Source organism: Muntiacus reevesi, chromosome 15 (genome assembly GCF_963930625.1).
Source record: "Muntiacus reevesi chromosome 15, mMunRee1.1, whole genome shotgun sequence".
Classification (NCBI taxonomy): Eukaryota; Metazoa; Chordata; class Mammalia; order Artiodactyla; family Cervidae; genus Muntiacus; species Muntiacus reevesi.
The window spans coordinates 32,052,751-32,067,694 of NC_089263.1; the positions used below are offsets into that span (position 1 = coordinate 32,052,751).

At 43.5% G+C, this 14,944-nt stretch overlaps 1 protein-coding gene across 2 annotated transcripts in view; it reads right to left on the reverse strand.

Annotated features, from left to right (window-relative positions):
* ARID3B (AT-rich interaction domain 3B) overlaps positions 1-14,944 on the reverse strand; it is a 48,539-nt gene extending 33,595 nt beyond the window's left edge. For both annotated transcript variants that reach the window (XR_010659184.1, XM_065906799.1), the window contains exons 1-2: positions 14,834-14,944; positions 11,278-11,912 (exon numbers count right to left, since the gene is read on the reverse strand). Coding sequence is in view for 1 of the 2 variants with exons in the window: in XM_065906799.1 (XP_065762871.1) it covers positions 11,278-11,835 (558 nt within the window). In the remaining variant the exon portion in view is untranslated. The remainder of the gene's footprint in view (positions 1-11,277; positions 11,913-14,833) is intronic.

A 14,944-nucleotide genomic window follows, 5' to 3' on the forward strand; every position in this document is an offset into this window, starting at 1 on the left:
GAAAAACCAAAGTAGCAAACAAAATCGTGAGTGAGAATAATCTGATGTAGAGCAAACTGATGTACCACCTTCTTGTCTCTAAAGAAAAACCTCACTAGAAATGTTAGATAAAATTTAACATTCCACACCCCTTACACATACAGCTAAGCTTGAAACCAAGAGGGAAAGCGGAGTCCACTGTGTCATAAACAAAAAGGGAGGAATCAGAGAGACTAGTGAGCAAGTGCCGAAGCTGAAGGACTCAAGGGAGAAAGCACCCAGATACAGTTCTTAAAAGCAGAGGGCTGAGGACTGGGGATTTAATCACCTCTAAGGGAGAAGAGTCCAGGCTACAGGCCCCCTGCATGCCAGGAACCAGAGCTGAGATAAATTCATAAAGCTAGAGGCCAGGAAGGAGTACACTTCCACACCATTCTCCCACCCCCGCCATGAACTGGAGCCTAAAAAACTGCCCGCCAACCTGGAAAAGCAGCAAGGAACCTTGCCATCTTCCAGGGGCCTCATGGAAAAGGAGGGTTCCTAAGAAGATGGAAACTCAGGCTCTCACCAGGTACAGAGCGAGTGTAAGCTGCCCAGTCGTGTCTGATTGAGTATGGATGTAGAGGTACAGATGTAGACTCCAAATACACACACCCCAAACCAATGGCAATCAGCTAAACTTGTAGGACCCCAGCAGAGGAGAAAACAAAACTCCCCTTCAGAATGCTTCCATAATCCAAAACACATGGGAATCCCATGGAAACTAATCCCAACTCAAAATAGGCTTACATTGAAAAACAAAAACAAACCACTGCAAGAGGAAATAAACCATCAGAGGGGAGAGTGACATGACAAAAGGAGAACTTGCATTCCGAGAATTAGAGATAATAATAATGATCTAAAAGCATCTTTAAAACAAGCATGCTGAAAGAATGGCAGAATGCTGGTAACTGCTGAAAGCTGGGCAAAGGACACAGGTGGTTCACTACCATTTTCTTCTTTTGTATATATGAAATTCTCATAATAAAAAGTTTTTAACAAGTCCATAATAAAAAGTTTTTTAAAAGTTAAAGAAGTTCAAAGAGCTAAAGGAAGAAATAGAAACCATATGTTAAAAAGAGGCAGTTTTTTTTAAACCAAAAAAAGAGAACAGAAATTAAAACACAGTATTAAGATAACCATTTTTTTGGTTAAGTAGTATAGACAGAGCTGAAGAGAGAATCAGACACTGGAAAACAGAATGTGAAAATATTCCAGAATGCAGGAGAAAGACAGAAAGAGATGAGGTTATAAAAGAAAAGCTACTAGGAAGGCTAAACAGAAGGTTCAAATACTTCTAGTAGAATGGTAGTCAAGGAAAAAGAGGAGCCAAGGTGGGAAGGAAACATCAAGTTGAAGGAGCAGATTAAGGCCCAGGTGGGGTAAATAAAAATACGTTCAAATCCAGAACACTAATATAATACAAATGCAAAACAGCAGAGTCAGAAAAAATTTTGAAGCTAAAAAAGAGGGAAAAAAGATTCACAAAGGTGACAGTTAAACTGACAATAGACTTCTCAATAGCAAAAATAGTTACTAGGAGATAAATGGGACCATATCCTCAAAGTGTTAAGGCAAATAACGGTCACTCTAGAATCTAAAGCTATGAACAATGGTACAGGAATAGAGGCAAGATAAAGAAAGACATATATCTAAAAGAAATTTTTTCAGTACCAAGACTGAGTTTACTGTATATAGAGTTACTAAACAAGGAAAGGATGAAAGTGAAAGTCGCTCAGTCGTTTCCAACTCTCTGCCACCCCATGGGATTCTCCAGGACAGAATACTGGAGTGGGTAACCTTTCCCCTTCCAGGGGATCTTCTCATCCCAGGGATTGAACCCATGTCTCCGGCACTGCAGGCAGATTCTTTACCAGCTGAACCATAAGGGAAGAAGACAGTCAAAGGGAAAGAATGTCATGCAAAAAGTAATGGTGAGGTTTAAAAAAAAAAAAAGCATAATTTCTAAGCCAGTAAAAGAGAAAAAGATTGATTAAAGAAAATTCAATCAAATGAACAAAAGATAGAAAAGGAAAAAACAAGAATCAAAGTAAAAGTTAAACTGGAAATTCAAAGATAGAAGGCAGAAATAGGTAAACATGCATCACCAGTCCTAATAACTACATGGCTTCCCCAATAGCTCAGTTAGTAAAGAATCCGCCTGCAATGCAAGAGACCTGGGTTTGATCCCTGGGTTGGGAAGATCCCTGAGAGAAGGGAAAGGTTACCCACGCCAGTATCCTGGACTAGGTTGCAAAAAGTGGGACATAAGTGGCTTTCACTTTCACTAACTACATGGATTAAATTAACCTAATAAAAAAGACAGAGACTTTTAAGTCTTTTACATGTGGTCTCAAGATACTAACCAAAAGAAAGCCAGTCTTGCACTGGATTATTTTAATTCACCTCTTTCTGAAAGTGATCACACAAACACAACTTAGTAAGAATAAGAAAGACATGAATAACACAATTCAAAAGCTTGATCCAACAGACAGATATACAACCCCATGTCTATCAAATAAACAGTACACATTCTTTCCAAGCACACATGAAGAATTTATAAAAACTGATCATATATAAGGTCAACACAAAGGACATCATAACGAGTTCCAGAAAATTGACAGTACACCAGTTCTCTAACACTAATGGTTAGAGCTTAATTAAATGTTATCAAATAATATATTTTTAAAAGATAAAAACATATTCATAAACAAAAATAAAACTTTTGAAAAACCTACAGGTTAAAGAAGCAATCACAAACGAAATTTTGTACCAACCAATGGAAGCACTGCACATCAAAACTTGTGGGATACAGCAAAGGCCAACCTTGAGAGAAATCAGCAGATTCAAAAGCATTTTTGTTAAGTAACAAGAATTTCAGAAGATGTGTTAAACACATAATGAAATAGGGTTAAAAAGCAGGACAGACACACAGAGTACAGGTAAAATTTAGGAAATCTAAATAAGATCAGTGGATCTCACCAATGTCAAGATCCAGACTGTCAACATATACTACAGTTTTATGAAATGTTACCATTGGGGGAAATTGGACAAAGTGTATACGATCTCTCTAAATTATTTCTTAGAACTGCATGTGAATATACAATCATCTCAATGAAAACATCAATTAAAAAAAATCCCCAACACTGATACTAACACATGCTGATAAGGATGTGGAAGAACAGGAATTCTCATTCACTACTGGTAGGAACGCAAAAGGGTACAGCCACTCTTGGAAGACAGTTTGGCAGTTTCAAATTAAACACATTCTTTCAACACAATCCAGCAATCATGCTCCTTGTTGTTAATATAAACGGGTTCAAAACTTCTGTCTACCAAAAACCTACACACAGATGTTTATGGTAGCTTCATTCATACATGACAAAACTTAGAAGCAACCATGATGTCCTTCAGTAGATGAATGGATCAACTTCGTCCATCCAGAAAATGGAATATTATTTGGTGCTAAAAAGAAAGGAGCTCCCAAGCCATGAAAAGACATGGAGAAAACTTAAATGCATGCTATTAATACTAAGTGAAAGAAGTCAATCTGAAAAGGCTGGAATGAATAGGTGGAGCACAGAGGATTCGGGGGGCAGCAGAACTATTCTGTTTGTTACTGTAACGGTGGATTCACGTCACATGTTTGTCAAAACCCACAGAACGTGCAACAAGAGTGAACCCTAGTGTAAAACGATGGACTTTGGGTGATAATGATGTGTCACTGTTGGTTCATCAACTGTAACAGATGCAGCACTCTGGTGCATGGTGGGCATGTGTAGGGGCAGGGAGTATATGAAAAATCACTGTACTTTCTGCTCAATTTTGCTGTGAGACTAAAACTGCTCTAAAAAATAGTATTTTTTTAAAAAGAAATGAAACGGTGCTATTCACATAAAAAAACAGAGCAAATTAAAAGAAAGTAGAAGAAACAAATATTTATGCAGCACATAATAATATCTACTATTATTCTGCTGGTGCTAGGACACAAGAGATAAGCAGAACACATCCCCATCCTCTTGGAGCTTACCACTGAGTACAGGAATCAGACATCAAACAAATAAACCACACAAATATAAAAGCACAATGTTCAATTATAGCCAATACAGGCAAACCTAATTTTATTGTGCTCAGCTTTACTGCGCTTTGCTGATACTGCATTTCTTTTTTTTTTTTTTTTACAAACTGAAGGTCTGTGAGAACCCCAAGTTGAACACATCCATTGGTGCCATTTCCCAACAGCCTTTGCTCACTTCACGTCTTCTCGGTCACATTTTGGTAGTTCTCAAAATATTAAAAATTTTTTCATCACTGTTACATTTGTTATGGTGATCTGTGATGAGTGATCTTTGATGTTATATTGCAAAAAGGTTACAGTTTGCTAAAGGCTCAGATAATGGTTTCTAATCAATAAAGCATTTTTAAATTAAGGTATGTACACTGTTTTTCTAGACATAATGCTACCACACACTTAGCAGTGCAGCACACTACAGTAAAATGTAAACACAACTTTTACAGGCACCGGGAAACCAAAACATTCATGTGACTTTATTGCACAGTGATATTCACAACCAAATCTGCCATATCTCCGAGGTATAACATGACCCACACTAATAGTGCCTCCGAGAAAGTGACATTTAAAGTGAAAACGGAAGGCTGGGCAGGAGCATTTTAGGCAGAAAAACCAGCATATGCAAAGGCCAGGGTGGCTGGAGTACAGTGATAGGTCAGGATATTGGCAAAAATAAGGCTGGAGAAGCAGGCAGGATCAGATTATGCAGGTCCTGGCTTTTACAACTACAGCAACTGCCAAAAAACTCGAAGGGCATTAAAAGAGTGACATAATCTGATTTGGTTTTTAGACATCACTCTAGCTGCTGTGTGGAGAATTAGACTGGGGGAGGGAAGACACACAAACTTGTTGATGGCTCTAGCAGTAAGTAGCTGGGATTAAGCAGGTGATGGTGGAGGAAAGAAGCGGCAAGATTCCAGATATTTAGATGAGAGAACTGACAAGACCTGGTGATGGACATCACCAGATGCAGTGACAGAGTAGGAGGTACACAAAGACAGTCAGCGCTAAGGTTTCTGAATGACCAAGTGGGTAGAAATGCCCTTTATAGTGAAGGAAAATAAAGGAGGAAACAATCGTGGGGGAGTAGGTTAGAAAGTAAGAGTTATATGCATTAAACTTGAGGTGCCAATAAAACATCTAATAAAACATCCACTGACCACAGAATGGAAACATGGGCTCAAACAATATACATTGGACTCAATGGCTTGTGGATAGTATTTAAAGTCATGAAAGTGAAAGAAAGTGCCCAGGGGAAGCATATAGAGAAGAGGGTTTAAAACTAAGCCCTGGGGAACTTGGGAGTTCTAGAGGTTTAGACAGAAAAGAAAGAGATCACAGAAAATAAACCAACGGATGGGGCTACAGTAAGCAAAAAAGAAAACGTTTCAAGGAGAGGAGCCCACTGAATTCTATTGAATACTGGAGAGAAATCACAGGAGGTGAGGGCAGGCAGGGCTTAGTAACATGGTGATCCCTGGGAGGCCTTGCCAAGAGGAGCTTCAGGGATACATACACAAGAGACACAGTCCAGACTGAAGTGTGTTGAGGAGTGAGTACAAGGTGACGTAAGCCGTACAAACCATTCCTCCGAGAAGTTTCGTTATGGCAAGCGGGGGAACTGTCTGGACTACACAACGTGCTGGAAGGAGACTTCTCTGGAATTCCCTGGCAGTCCAGTGGTTAGGATTCTGTACTTTCACTGCTGAGGCCTGTGTGTGATCCCCGGTTGGGGAACTAAGATTCCACAAGCCACCCCGCACAGTCAAAAGATAAGTAAACAAAAATTAAAGAGATAAAAAGTGACTTCGCCTTCCTTGGTAGCAACTGAATTGGGCAGATTTACTGATTAAAGGAGACTTAAAGAGTCAGGGAAATGGGCTCGCTGATGGAACAAGTCCTGAAAATTAGGAAGGGATGGGAGTGGAGACACACATGAAGGGATGAGTCGTTAAGTCCCTAACCAAGTATTTATAAGAATTCAACATAAAGCTTACTTTTACCTAAAGGAGAAATATCCCCATTTTAACATGGAAAGAAGCAGCTTCAAAAATGCAATGGCTTTAGCTCACATAATCCTGAAATGCTTCAGAGAGCCCCAGAATACTAGAGTTTGGTCACAGTTTTAGAGCACTAAGATTTATGCAACATCTTACCCCTACAAAGGTAGTAAAAACTGAAAAGTGACAGCTTCAAAAAGCATTTAGGCGCTACTGACAATTCAACCTAAACTTTGCATCATGGCACACATTTTAGGAAGATTTTTCACATTCATATTCTCTTCTTCCGCCTTTGTAATATCTTTAAAATTGTTCCCTGAGGATGGCAAGAGAGGATTATCATCCTCTGGGAAAGATGGAAGCATGGGTTCAGAATAGTAGGAGAGGGCATCCATCCCGAGCGCTATAGCAAGCGGTGGAGACAGCATCTAAACCCACAACTTTAGGTTCTAAAACCAATGCTGAGTTAATATCGCATCTCTTAATACATAACAAGGTTGCTGAGTATTTATGCCTTGACCTTTTGGGGTTCATATCTAGAAGGGCAACCAAGTTCTCTCACAAATCAACACTGACATTTTAGATACCATGAAGCATTGGGCTGGAAGAACGCACTGACAGAGCACAAAGTTGTAGGTCCCAATCCTTTTCCAAGTAATGGACAGTCTGTTCACCCACATGATGATGGCAGAAGATACAAACTCAACACGGATATTGAAAACAGAAGTGAAGAAAACTCCAGGTTGCCAAACACTTCAGTTACCAAGATCAAGACACAAAGGAAGCATCTCAGGCAGTGTCTGATGAAAGCAGAGTGTCTCTGTTCACCTTCTAATTACACAATCTAGAGCAGGGTTTCTCAACCTTGGCACTGCTGACATTTGGGCCCAGGTTATTCTCTGTTGTGGGGGATCGTCCTGGGCATTGGAGGTTTGGCAGTATCCCTGGCCGCTACACACTCTGTGCCAGCAGTGTAACTCCACCTGCCCCGGTCATGACAACTGAACGTATCTCCCAACACTGCCAAACACCCCCTAGGAGCGGGAGGGGGTGAGGAGAGAGTCTCCATTTGAGTAACACTGATCTAAATGGATTCCACCATGAATACAGAAGCTAAGGGCATGCAAAGTAGACCTACAAAGAAAGTGGACAAAGCTAATGATCTTATTTATTTTCAGGCAATAGTTTGCACAACCTTAAATTAAAAGCATTGAATATTTCAAAGACAAGCAGTATGAACCCAGAGGAGTAGGCTAAGCCCAAGAGAACACACCTCACTGCTCAGAGGAACTCTTGGTAGTGGATTCTGGAGACCAAGCAGTCAATCAACTTTCCTCCTCCTCACACTCAGTAACAAAGAGACTGCCACAGTACACAGAAAATCAGACATGTTCTCTGGTTCCCATGTGCCTATCAAGCCATCACTCAGCTTCCTATTCCACAGGAAGGAATCTATGCCCTTCTGGAAAACTTGGCTTTACTAATAGGGGCTCAAGACAAAGCTTGTACTGCCCGAACTGCTCTCTTTCCAGAAGGACAGAGGACCACCCCTAATGGGTCAGCAACACTCCTAGCTGGTTCTATGTTATAGGGTTCTATTGATCTCCCTTGAGAGAAGGGACACTCAGCTCTTTGTTGCTTTGTTTTACGATTACTTACTCTGCCCAATGAAATCTGATGGGTTTTAGAAGCTTGGTTCAATGGCATCATCCATCTTCCCATCACTCTGGTGTCAGAGAATACCACTCTCTAACAGTCCAGGCCTTCCTTAAGAATGAATTATTTTCTAAGAGTTTCTTCAAGGAGACAACATCAAATAATTTTGATTTTACAGGCTATAAAATGATTTCAGAAACAAAAGATAAACTGTGGAGCCCTTAAACTTTTCAAATTTTGCTTTGCGGTTGGCAGATGCCTGCTGTAGACCCCCACAGCACCCCTAAATCTTCTAAAATACTTTTGAGTTTTCCTGTTGATTTCCTGTTAGCTATGCTGCAGACAAAATCAACTTTATCTTGGTATATGAATACCAAGATACAAAACTTTTAAAATATCTGCAGCAGAGCTCAGATTGGGCAGTTGGGCTTTAACTGACTCAGGACAGAGTAAAATTGTCACAACCCAAGACTCAATCCCCCTTGAAGTTTCCACACTGCCTCTGCTGAACCTAGTTGGAAGGCTCTTCAAGGGAGAAGCAGAGGCCTTAGCCCCCGGAGTATGGGCCTGACCCCAGAAGCTTCTGTTAAGTCTGTTGTGTGAAAGAACAGAATGGACACTGTCACACATTAATAAGATCTTTTTCTGCTCTCTAGAAGTTAAATGCATAATAAACAAGACTTTCAATAATAATAATAAACTTTTAAAAAGCTAGTCTTAGTTTGTAATAGTTTCTACAGGCTCTCCCTAGGCATATCATTTTTTTAGTCCCCTTTCCAAAGCATAACTAAAAAGTTTTTAAAATCCCCAAGCACATTAACTACCACTTTCAGAAGCAGGATTAGACAAAGGGAGGGCAAAGAGCAAATCAATCTTGAAAATTTAAATTCGAAAGGAGAAAAGAAGATGCACATCTTAAGTTTAAAGTCATTCTTACCTCGTGAGCCCCTAACCTAGCTCCTGATCTCCAAACTCAGGGGGAGGGTAAATTTAGGGTGAAAGATTAGGCCTCAGCTATGTGGCTCAGATGGTAAAAAATCTGCCTGCAATGAGAACCCAGGGAGACCCAGGTTCGATCCCTGGGTTGGGAAGATTCCCTGTAGGAGGGCATGGCAACCCACTCCAGTTTTCCTGCCTGGAGAATTCCCATGGAGAGAGGAGCCTGGTGGGCTACAGTCCATGGGGTCGCAAAGAGTCAGACACAACTGAGTGACTAAACGCACACACACACTGGCATTTAAAAACATTCTGGCAAGTGCTCTGTCAGGCAGTCTATAATTAGTGAGCATGCCTTAGAAATTTAAAATGAACTCAGAGGGTTTCAGAAGCCAACAGCCAGCCTCCTGAGCCCTGAGCTGCACAGGCACGGGACTGATGCTATTGAGAACCGGAGCTGGGTGCGGGCCACGGCGCACACGTGTGTGTACCCACATGCCACTTCTGCAGAGTGTCTTTTTTCAAGGCTCTCATGGCTTGACCTCAACACCTGCTGCACTTCCTGAAGACAGACAGGCACTGGAGCTGCACTTGTTCCTCGCACGAGGCTGCACTTTCTAGGAACGACCGCACACACGCAGAGGCTGGCCAGCTGCCAAGGCAGGGGCAGCCCAGCCGCCTCGGGCCTGAACTTTCCTAGTGCTGTCAGGGCGGGCTCCCGCTAGGAGCTGACTCAGCGGCCGGCGTGGAACTCTGCCAACCACACAGCAGTTCGGGGGCTGCCGGCAAGTCACAGATGTTTTGCTAAACCAAAGCAATCAGCCGGGAGGCGGGTCTGGGCTGGCAGCCAGGCCGCTGCTGTAGGGGAAGCTAGGACTCTCTGATCCTAGTCCGAGCTCTGCCACCACCTTCCTGGTGATCAGAGGGGAAACCTCTGCGCTTCTCGGGGTCTCCCCTGCTTCTGAGCGTGTCTGTGGAGCTGCAGTGGAGGATGGCACTGTGTGCATGAAAGAGCGCCTGGGGCACTACTACCACCGTGAGCTAGTTCTGCTAATCCTCACAACATCCTTGGAGGTATGCTTCGGTATTTTTATTTCACAGAGGGCTCAAAGGAATTAGGAGCCCTACTAAGAGATCACAAGGGTAACAGATGGAAGAGATGGTATTTGAACCCACTTTGCTGGCTCTGGAACCTACTGCAAACACTGCTACTGTAAAGCTCAGATCAACTGCATAGGTAAGGCTCCTGGATACAAAGATGCTCATTTTTCAGCCTACAAAGGACTTTCTCATAAGGCTGCTTGGTTGCTCTGTGTAAATCCACAGCTCTTCACAACTGATTTCTAAACAGCATCACTGGACCACAAGAAGTATATATGCTGCACACTTCCCTGGAGGTCCAGGGGCCAAGACTCTGAGCTCCCAACACAGAGGGCCTAGGTTCCATCCCTGGTCAGGGAATTAGATCCCGCATACGGCAACTAAGAGTTCACATGCTGCAACTAAAAACCCCATATGCCTCAACTAAGAGCCGGCAAGGCCAAATAAATAAATAAGTAAATATTTTTTACGGAAAAAAAAGAAGTATATGTGCTTACAGGGAGTACCCAAATATTACCCGGTTTATTATGAACTCCCTGCCTTCACACCAAGTCACTTGGCCTGGAAGAACTGATCATCACTCCCATTCTTTGGGTGAAGAAAAGGAGCGTGGCAAGTCAGGAAGACAAGCAGCAGAAGGCAAAGAAAGCACAGATTCCTTAGGCTCCACCTCCTGAATTAATTTATTAGGACCCTGGAGTCTACATTTTTTAAAACTATTCTGGAGCTCTCCTTAGATGACCCTCAAGCTCTGCCTTGTGTAGGAATCACTGAAGCTTTCCTTGGCTAAAAAGAGAACTGTGAGAGCCTCCCTGGTGGTCCAGTGGTTAGGACTAAGGGCTTTCAGTGCCTGGCCTGAGTTCAATCCCTAGCTGGGGAACTAAGATCCTGCAAGCCGAGCAGCACAGCAAAATAAGTAAATAAAAAGAAAATTGTGAGGTCTACCCTTCCATGTTTCAAAGGAGGTAAAATAAGGGTGAGATGAAATCATGTCTATAAGGCTCTTTGCTGGAAAATATACACAATGTAACAGCTTCCCATCAGCCACATTTAGCAGCAAAACAACAAAATTGTCCTTAAAAAACTCGATCCTGGGTTAGCCTGGGGCTAAGACACTATCTTAGGCAAGACAGTTCTCTTATCATACTACTACTAGAAAAACTGAAATTGGAGTCATACATCTCATTTTTAGATATCCCTCATAACACTGTTGCAACCTCATTCTTCCTCAACCCCCTCCCCCCAAAAAAAGACTGTATTGACAATCTCTCCCATTAAACTTGGAACTCTCTATATTAGGAGTAACTTACCACTTCATTGCTCTAATCAAGAAAACAACTATGAGGGGAAAACGCAAGGTTTATCCCTGTCTAGGCTGCTGGTCACTGAAGGAGGCTGAGAAGACACAGCCTGGCACAGACCCTGGCAGTCCAGCACCCCTCCCTGACTAGCCTTTTGGGGGAACAAATAAGCCCCCAAGCAGAAAAGACTGACCTGCTTGAGCTGCTCATCCAGATTCCAGCCCGGCTGCCCTGCCGTGGAGACTGAAGCGGAGGTCTTAGAAGCATCTTTGGTATGGTCTTCTTTAGCTTGCTGTCCATGGGGTGCGAGCCCTGGCGCTGGGAGCAGACCAGGTAAGGGGGCTGCTCTGGGGTCTTGGCGAGCCACCTTCTGCACATGAAAAAATTTTGAAGCAGCCTGGGTCTCTTTCTCAGCCACCTCTGCAACTTCATCATCCCCATCCTCACCTTCCAAACCTCCTTCCTCTTCCTCAGGCTCTGAGTTCACCTTGCTCCGTTCAAAAACTCGGGCCACCGTGGTGGCTGGTGGAACTCTGGCTGAGGGACCCAGGGCAGGGCTGCCCGAAGGCCTCCCAGGTGTGGCAGAAAGGTGAGTCTGCTGTGTGACCAGCTTCTGGGCGTACAAGAACGGGGTTTCTCTCATCTGCTGCCCCTGCTTCTCTCTGGCATCCATCTGCAGGGGAGCCAGGTGGGGTGGCGGCGGCGGCGGCGGTGGCGGCGGCTGCTTCTGCTGAGGGCGCAGTGGCTCCATCACTGCCTTGAATTTCACCCACAAACTGGCATGGCTCCGAACCTGGGCACAGCCCGACAGGCACACTGGGTCTAAACCTTTATGTGATTCATAGAAACCACACAGATGGAGAAAGAAAGGGGAAAAAAAAAAAAAGATGTAAAACAGGTATAAAAAGGTTTTCTGGGCTTCCCTGGTGGCTCAGTGGTAAAGAATCTGCATGCCAAGGCTGGAGACCAGGGTTCGATCCCTGGTCTGGGAAGATCCCACATGCCTCAGAGAAACTAAGCCTGTGTGCCGCAACTACTGAGCCTGTACTGCTGAGCCCACGTGCCACAACTACTGAAGTTCGTGTGCCGGAGAGCCTGTGCTCTGCAATAAGAGAAGCCACCATAATGAGAAGCCCGCACACCGCAACTAGAGAAAGTGTAGCAACGATAACCCAGCACAGCCAAAAATAAATAAACAAATAATTCAGGGGGAAAAAAGACGTTTTCTCTGCTCCAGTAAAGGGCATGAGTTCTGAACATTAAACATGTGCCCGTAAACCTGAGCAGCAGGAGTTTGGGGTGGGTGGGTAAGAAAAAGTGTGAGGAAGAGGAACAGGATTTAAGAGAAGCATATGGGATGAATCTCAGTAGAGCTGGACAACTGGTGGGTTTAAAACAAAGTAAACCTAGATGACATGAAGTCTGCAAACATCTGTGTTCTAATTCTCTTCCTCAACATTATCAAACACTAATCTGTTTATTACTGAAAAAGCAACTGGGTTTGCACGGTACAGAGGTTGTGAGTAGGAAAACCACAATAAAAAAGGAAAAGAAGGGCCTGCCTACAAGAAAGAGACTATTGCTTATGTTCCCAGGCCCATCAGAGAAAGATATTACCATCAAAGCAAGACAGAATTATCAGGCAGACACAAAGACTTTTCTCATAGAAAAGCAGAACCTAGCAAACTCCCCTTGGATTTAAACTTTAAAAATTTTCCAGAATAAATGGCCAGCCTGCTTTTTGAGTGGGCTTAGCCAATGCTAACTGGACATTATAGCATCAAAAAGAATCCAATTTCAACAACATGAAAGAATGAAACACGAAAGGAGGCACGAGTTTCAAATTGCAATCATCAACTCAAAAACAAACAGGGGAGGGAGGGATTCCTCTGGAGATTTTTAAGCTTTAATTAATTGGAAACAGGTATCAATATCGTCTAAACAAGTCAAAGCTCTTTTTTTTTTAAATTTTAATTTTTTAAAAAATCTTCTTTTTTAAAAACAGTCTAGTAAATCTCTTCACATCCCCTTTCTTTCTGATTCACTTCTATGACATTCTATGACAAATACAAAAAGGAAAGGCTTTCAGGCCAAAAGTATTCTGGGGGCAGGTTTATCAGCATTCTTACCAATCAGTCTCCAAACACACACCCCTTTCACACCCTCTCCTCCTCTAACCAGCCCCCCTCTTCCCTTCCTCCTTTTCAGGCCCCCACCCCCAGCAAACCTCACTTGAGTTATGTTTCCTCAGCAAGTCTCCGCAACTGAATGGATTACTATGCATGGGCAAATTTTAGGTGAACAGGACTTGCAACATGGTGTACAGTGCTATCATCACATGAAAGAAGCAGCAGCAGTGCACAGGTTGGGACTTGATAAATTTGATAAATGCACTGTTCCACTGTTTAAGGATTGAGCAGAAAGATTTTTTAAAAAAAGAAAGAAACCTAAATGTCTTAGCATCTTCAAAATCTCACGGGGAAGTAATCACACCCCTAGCAAAACCACTGCTTGGATTTATGTTTGTTTTGGTTTTTTTTTAACAGATTGAAAAGGTACAACTTTTAAAGCTAGGCAAAAAAAGAAATTTAAAAAATTTTCATTTTCTGTTTAATCTTAGAAGCACTTCGTTTGTCTTTTGCATTCGGTGAAAAATTCAAATTCCAATTTGCCTCTTACTGCCTCTACTTCCTCTCTTTGCACTTTAGAAAGTGTGAGTTATGCCTGCAGCAATACTTTCATTCTGCTATAGTCCTTTTTATAGCGTAACAAAGCATGAAAAAGTTAACACCCACATTAAATCTAGTTGCCAAAAGTGTTCATTTAAAATAAAAACAATCTGCATCAAATAAAAGTAAACAAAAGCATAAGGCAAAGCAAAGAATTCGGTGATCATTTTCGTTCTCCTTATAACATTACAACATCAATCGATCACAAGCGGGATAATTTTTCAAACAAGTCCTGCCAGTCATCGAACAACTGTTTCTCCTCTTGTGGCACCATCTTCTCTGTATGCTGTCCCCAGCCGAGAGGGGGGGTGGGGGGTATCTCACAGCCTCTTTAGGAAGACTGAGATGACTCAGTTCTACAACTCGATGCGCACACCCTCCTCCAAAGAGCCCATCTTCCCCCTGACCCTAAGCAGCTACTAGATCCAAAAAACAATACCACCTACCTACTTTTAGAAAACTTAAGTCTCAAAAATCTAAACCACTCCATCCCTTCACACGGCCCCCTCCCCCATTTCGCCTAAAGTTCCCGGACCTGCAAGACGGGCGCAACGGACTCCTTGCAGCTTTGAAGCCCGCCTCGCCCACCATTCCTTCTACCTTAGCTGCCAGATCCCTCTGCCAGCCCCCTTTAATCCCATACATCCATCACCCCGCCATTCTTTACATCCCCCCAACCCAACTCTATCCCTTTTACCTCTACCAAGCCCCCCTCCACCCCCAAGCCAATCCGCTGGCTCTTCTTAGATCTTCCCAACGTCACCTTATCTTTGCTCTCTCCGTTCCCAGGGGCCCCTCACTCTTCCCATCCCTTTATCTCAAATCACCCTAATGGGCGAGGGCGCTTCTGGGCTCCTCCCAGCGCTCTCACTTTTCCTCCGCGGCCCCCAGTGCTCCGCCGGCCCGCGCCTTCACGTCTGCCGCTACACACCTGCCTTCCCTTCTACTCCTCCGTCTCCTCCACCTGCCACAGCACCCGCTCCTGCCGAGGCTGAGGGAGACGGACCCCGCGCGGCTTACCTGTGCGGGGCGCTCCGGGTCCGCCGGCGGCGCAGGAGGCGGTCACTCAGGCCCCAGCGCGGCAGCTGCGTTTCGGAGTTCTCCGCAGCCGGGGGCCACAGCCGGGGCGGG